Source organism: Ptiloglossa arizonensis, chromosome 5 (genome assembly GCF_051014685.1).
Source record: "Ptiloglossa arizonensis isolate GNS036 chromosome 5, iyPtiAriz1_principal, whole genome shotgun sequence".
NCBI lineage: Eukaryota > Metazoa > Arthropoda > Insecta > Hymenoptera > Colletidae > Ptiloglossa > Ptiloglossa arizonensis.
In genome coordinates, this window is record NC_135052.1 from 7,562,779 (window position 1) to 7,569,034 (window position 6,256).

The 6,256-nt window shown below is 29.7% G+C and overlaps 2 protein-coding genes across 16 annotated transcripts; one reads left to right on the forward strand and one right to left on the reverse strand.

Annotated features, from left to right (window-relative positions):
* Nucleotides 1-347: 347 nt before the first annotated feature.
* Nucleotides 348-5,787, reverse strand: LOC143146726 (protein Loquacious-like). 10 transcript variants are annotated; one of them, XM_076311294.1, is made up of 8 exons: nucleotides 5,605-5,787; nucleotides 4,643-4,678; nucleotides 4,354-4,550; nucleotides 3,973-4,108; nucleotides 3,599-3,893; nucleotides 2,890-3,039; nucleotides 2,658-2,769; nucleotides 348-485 (listed from the first exon to the last, which is right to left on the reverse strand). In XM_076311294.1, exons 3-8 carry the CDS (start codon nucleotides 4,544-4,546, stop codon nucleotides 349-351), a joined length of 1,023 nt encoding a protein of 340 aa, XP_076167409.1. In that variant the 5' UTR covers nucleotides 4,547-4,550; nucleotides 4,643-4,678; nucleotides 5,605-5,787; the 3' UTR covers nucleotide 348. The 10 variants fall into 10 exon arrangements, with proteins under 10 accessions (XP_076167409.1, XP_076167406.1, XP_076167407.1 ...); XM_076311291.1 differs by having other exon boundaries at nucleotides 4,619-4,678; XM_076311292.1 differs by having other exon boundaries at nucleotides 4,615-4,678.
* On the forward strand, nucleotides 772-2,547 carry Mthfs (methenyltetrahydrofolate synthetase). Of its 6 annotated transcripts, none has more exons than XM_076311300.1 (6): nucleotides 773-892; nucleotides 966-1,468; nucleotides 1,554-1,696; nucleotides 1,813-2,068; nucleotides 2,211-2,258; nucleotides 2,353-2,547. In XM_076311300.1, exons 3-6 carry the CDS (start codon nucleotides 1,586-1,588, stop codon nucleotides 2,523-2,525), a joined length of 588 nt encoding a protein of 195 aa, XP_076167415.1. In that variant the 5' UTR covers nucleotides 773-892; nucleotides 966-1,468; nucleotides 1,554-1,585; the 3' UTR covers nucleotides 2,526-2,547. The 6 variants fall into 6 exon arrangements, with proteins under 6 accessions (XP_076167416.1, XP_076167415.1, XP_076167414.1 ...); XM_076311299.1 differs by having other exon boundaries at nucleotides 1,557-1,696; XM_076311304.1 differs by having other exon boundaries at nucleotides 1,557-1,696; nucleotides 1,869-2,068.
* Nucleotides 5,788-6,256: the final 469 nt, after the last annotated feature.

The following is a 6,256-nucleotide window of genomic DNA, read 5'->3' on the forward strand; positions in this document are numbered from 1 at the left end:
CTTTGATAATTGTTGTTCGTTTGATTTTAAATTCTCATTGTTTCCACTATTTTTTTTTATAGATTGATTTATCCTGCTCGCAGAGACTGTGACACCCGATGTTGCAGTAAGTGTATTCAAAGTGTCATCTTTATTCCCTATAGCAGTACTTACTGCTCTGACTGATAGTTTGGATAACCTATTTTTGTTCCCCGCATGATCAAGTTTTTGACCATTTTTACCCTTATCCGACACTTGATTATTTGCTGATAAGATTTTTGGATCTGTGTTATTATTTTGGTTTACGGACAGCAAATTATTGTGGGATTTGCAATTGATAGTGACAGCTGGCAGGAACAAAGCGCTGGCTCACTTTTTGGTCATGATTTTGAGATACTCCAGAGCGTTTTGAGCAGCACTAGCTTGAGCATCTTTACTAGTAACACCATATCCATAGCAAACTGCCACTGGCAAAGTAGACAGTTGCACAAGGCACTGGCATTTACCTGTAACAATGAATGAAATATTCTTTTAATTCTAACCTGATTGAACATAAAATTCTAAATTGACTTCGCTAAGCATTGATCCCACCCTAATTAAAATTTACTGAAGAAATTAACTTTCAGTTATGTCAATTAATTACTTAAGAATAATAAAATATATTATACACAATATTACAATATTTACAGATTGTTTTATGCCAAATGTATATCAAATACTATAGTAACTTCTCGCTTCAAAGCGAAAAATTGAATCCTCCAACTGAGAATAGAGAATTTTTTCTCAAAACTGGTAGAACTGGTCAAACTTTCACTCAAAAAAGACAGTGAATGGGATATAACCTCAAGAATAAGAGAAGTAGAGCAACAGCGAGTAGTGATCCAAATTTTAAAGCAATGTCGCACATATATTGGTATGGCAACAATATTAACACAATCGAAAATTTGGTATACCTTGCATTATCTTTCTGAAAATATTACTTCCAGACTATATTCAAAGATAAGTACATGTACTTGTACAGAACAAAAGTATTTGATTAATTCGAATAGGGTTATGTTTGGACTTATTTTCATTGGGAAAATCTCATCAAGCCTGGCAAGAAGATGTAATGAAAAATATAAATATTTTAAAATTAATTGAAAAATAAAATTCGATGCGGTAAGCGACAAAGAGGACTTACGGCAGCCAACCGACTTTTGTTGACATAATTGCCGACTGCTTGAATTGACGATCTTTTACACAAAAGAAAAAAAATAGTAACGATGATGATCCGCGATTGCTAGATAGGAAAAAATTCAATCATAAAGTGGAAGACTACTGTATTTAAACCAGCGAAGTCCAGCGAAGAGGTCCCTCACTTGCTTGTTTGCCCTTCCAACCATTTCTATTTTCTATAGCATACCTGCGCATAAGGAACCTCACAAACACTGCGCACTGACACGCTGGTTTAAATGTTGAATAACTTGTTACCAGCGTAGCATAGGTCACGGTTAGTATATCATGACAGTTCTTGTCAGAAAACATGTTGCTGCCTCTTGATTTATCTTAAAATGAGAGTTTTCTTTTTTTTTTAGTAGAACTGATATTAAATAACGACATAGGAATCATGTGCAAAGTCAATGCTGCCAAACATCTTTTACGTGAAAAGATGAAAAATGTTATTGAACAACTTAGTTCTGAAGAAAAACAAAGGCAATCAAAGGAAGTTTTTGAAAAAGTAAGTACACAGAGAAGTAACTAATTTATCATAACAAGCATAGAAAAGGTTATGTCCTGCTGTTATTCTAAAAATGAAAACAATTTTCATTAAAAAGTATATTTATGCATCTACAGCTATGTGCACTAACAAAATTTCAAAATAGTAAAAGGATTTCATTATATTTAAGTAGAGAAGACGAAATTGATACAATACCAATATTGAAGCATGCTATTGAAACAAAGAAGGAGGTATTTGTTCCTAGGTATAAGGGACAAAAAATGGAAATGGTTAAACTGCATTCGATGAAAGATTATGAAAAATTACCCTTAACTAAATGGAATATCAAACAACCAAATTTTAATGAACGCAGAGAAAATGCTTTAGAAACTGGTACAACTCTAAATGATTAATTTATACAAATTTTATCTTATATAATTATAATATTTTCTAAATATTTACATGTAGACTTCTTTTTGAAAGTGATAGAATATAAAATTTAATATACTGACAAATAAAACATGTTTTATTATAGGTGAGTTAAATTTAATAATTGTACCAGGTGTGGCATTTAGTACTGATGGTAAATTAAGTTTAGTTTGAATTGAACTAATTATTTAAGAAAAAAAATATTTATGATTTTGTAATAATTTACATCACTATTTATTTCCAATCAGGAAAACGCCTGGGACATGGGATGGGTTATTATGATAAGTTTTTGGAACTTTGTTTGAAGAAACAACAAAATAAACCACACATAATTGCAGTGGCATTTAATGAACAAGTACAGGAAGATATACCCTCATCAGAATATGATATATTTGTGGATCTTGTACTTACAGCAAAATAAATATATTTGATAAAGAATTAAATTTTTAACTTAAATTTTTTTGTAGTAAATAATATATTAAACGGTGAAATATAGTAGATACCAAATTAATCAAACTTAATTATTAATAAAATATAAAAAAAAATAACTTACCACTGATAGACTTTTCTTCAATATCAACATAAGTTACTTCAAATTGCTGCTCCGAAGCAATCACTTGCAAAAATTGAACCAAATTTACATCGCCAACATTCAAACAAGTATTCTGTAACAAAAAGATATAATAAAACAAAATTTTTAAATTTTAATAAAATAATTATTTTGTCATTAAAATGCCTTAAAACTATCAAAAAAGTGTTTGTTTTCAATTAATTACATTACAAACCTGTAATTCAAGTAACTTAACACCAGTCGATGACTTCAGACTTTTATGAAATTGTGAAACTTTAAGACTATGAATAGTTGTTAGTGTTGAAATTTTGCTACCTTTCAGATCAGCGTAATGGGCACTCACATTTGAATTTCTTTGTAAAACCTATAACGGACAATTAATATATGTAAAAATTTAATTATATGCTAATCATTGGGGATAGATCACCAATGACTGCATTTACATTGAAAGTAAAATGAAGTGGAAATGATCCAAGCATGTTTATTGTTTGAAACATATGCTGCTGTGTAAATGATTTTTAGTACAGGTCTGTATTAACACATATATTACAGTTGTAATTTCAAAAATTATCCGTTATAGATTAAGGATAATCAGAAAGGTAGCTTATACCTCATAATACTGCTTGCAGTGCCAAATCACTTCCACTTCACTAAGCATACACACACATACACAAAAACTGTACACATACAAGTACACAAAAGCAAGTTATGTAAATAATGAGTGTTAATATGATATATCATTTATTATGTATCCTTTTGAAATATGTAAAATGAAAGCAAAAAAATGCATAAATGAGACAAAAAGTTAAATATCTTTGTTTACTTAAAGCAGAAAAAATTGTGTTTATTTAAAGAAACATTCATATGTCGTTTCAAAACATTTAAAATATTAAATTTAATATGGATAGTAAAGACCTTCTTACCTCTTCTCCATCAATATTAGCATTTTCAGCATTCATTTCATGTAGAGCTTGCCACATTTTCTGAGCTGCATGCCTCTTAGCAACTTTTTTACTTTTTCCTTGACCAACCTCACGATATTTTAAAACAGAACAAACAACAGTAAACTGTCTTTCATGTGGTAGACCTTCCTCATTTTCCATTGTATATTTTGGTGGAGGCCAATGACGTGACATACACATTTCTTGCACTGCACCAATTGGATTTGTAATTATTTTTTCTTCTCCAAACCCTGGTAACTCTTGTGAATTTTCAGAACTAAAAAAATAAACGAATTACTCTCAATTTTCATGAAAAAGGAAATTGAAAAGAGAATATATATAGTTGAAATTCTTACTCTGGTATATTATTTGGAAGTGGTGAATCTGGATTTTCACTATTCAGTCTACACAATTTATCCAATACAGCTCGTGCAGCACCATGCTTTGCCTCTTTCTTCGATTTTCCAGTCCCCATTGCTGAAACAATTGGATCTGCTTCAATCGCCAAATACTTATCATTTACCATTTGGATTCAATGATAAGAAAAATAACTAATCTCTATAAATAACAAAAGTTCCAATAAAATGACAAATAATTCTTATTCAAAATACATATTCAACTTATAATTATATTTTGTTTAGATTTAATAAATAAATAAGTATATCAGTGTCCAAGTATAGATTCAATTTTCAATAATTTAAAAAATTAATAATACTTCATCAAAATTAGATACAAACCAACAATATCAGCAACAGTGACGCGATAACGAAAAATAGGCTCGTGAACAGCACCCTCTACTTGTATTAGCTCATACTTTGGTGTTGTGCCCCTACGAGAAAGCAATTCCTGAAGAATAGAAACGGGTGTTTTGCTGGACAATGATTTCATCTCCAATTGAGCAGCCTCACTTATTGGAAGTTTTTCCACCATCAAACTGTGTAATGATAATCGAACTTTGTTACGCCGGTTAACATTATTCGAGTGGTTAGGAACCCCACCTACACTGGCCATCATATTAGGCCCCACCTGTTGTGGTTGATGCATTTCTTCCATTTTTGTAACCTGTAGAAAAAAATAATTTCACTTTCTAAAGAAACCGTTTAATACTTTTAAAAATTATATCTAAAACTTTAAGAAACTATGTAATTATATTTTAACATTTATCTATGTTATAATTAATATACAATTATCAATAAAAATATTCTATTAATTAAAATTAAAATTATGAATATAACAACATTAATTCAATAAATTAAAATAGATGAAATTAAAAATAACAATGATAAATATTTAAACAATTTTTAAATTCTTTAGCAAATATTGGTTTTTGTTTATAATTATATATAATATAATTATACAAAACACGTAACGTAATTAAATGAAAACAAACTCTATTTAAAAAATTATCTGAATCTAATACTCTGATCAGTTAAAACAGATAAGTTTATTGTAGAAAAATTTACTTGACAAACAAAGTAACACTTTACATTATACAAACTGCAGCTTAAAAGTATTGTCTTCACGTATACACAAAATTTTCGATAATTTGACAAATCATACTACTAAGTAGATATATATTTCAGCAATTCATTGTTTACAAAGTTCTCAGGATTAATGGAATAGAGAATACTAAAGACGTGAACCAATGCGTAAAACCGTAAGAAATTCAATAATAATGATGTAACATAATTCTAGTTAAGCAGTTATTGACGAATATAAGTTCTACAGGGTGTAAAACAGTAGGAAAACCGACTGGCGGCCATGATTGTTATAAAATTCATTGATTAATTCTAGTATGTGGAGCATAGAAAATGTAGGAACAAAATATAAAGGTTAAGTCTTATTATTATTCAAACAAGAACAAAGTCAGTGACGCCTTTCATCGCTGACAGGGTTCTATTTAAAACGATGATAAAAAGGCGCACAGACCAACCGGTCACAGTATCGTCCGCTATACGAAATCAAAAAAAGTCACTACCTTTACTCACAATTTTCAAACGTTCTATATGAATAAACTGGCTCCTTAACAGGCCAATTCCTATGCGAAAAGCGAATCCCGCTTTTTGTGACCGATCCAAGTCTCACAAAAAGCTTGATCCGTTTGACGACAGAAAAATGGTTTGCTGACTACCGGAGAATCTTCCTCGTTTCTGGCTCTGCCGCAGTATGCGATGTGAGCAGTTTTTCTAGACGCAGAAGCACGCGCATCTTTCTGCGCAAATGCATCACTGGCGCTTTAATGGAAACAGATGCTTATTCTATTACATTTAAAATTTTTAACAAAATTTCTACATTTTGCATTAGAATGCTACCATAAACGTAAATTTTAAAACATATATTTTAATTACAGAAAATGTTTCAACTATTTGAAAGATTTCTTAAATTATTATTTTTGAAAATTGTTTAAATATTCGAATGATTGAAATCGAATAAATTTGAATGTAACACCTTAATGGTGTAAATTTGTATACAAATGAAGTGTATTAGTCATCTCTTTTATTGTTTTATTACGAATGCATATAAATACAAGTCACAAATTAAAATTCAAGTTAAGTCTTTATAAGTAATGATGTATAGAAGTTCGATAAATGTTGTTAAATAAATTAAATATTAAAATTTTAATAATGCGTAACGATTTGT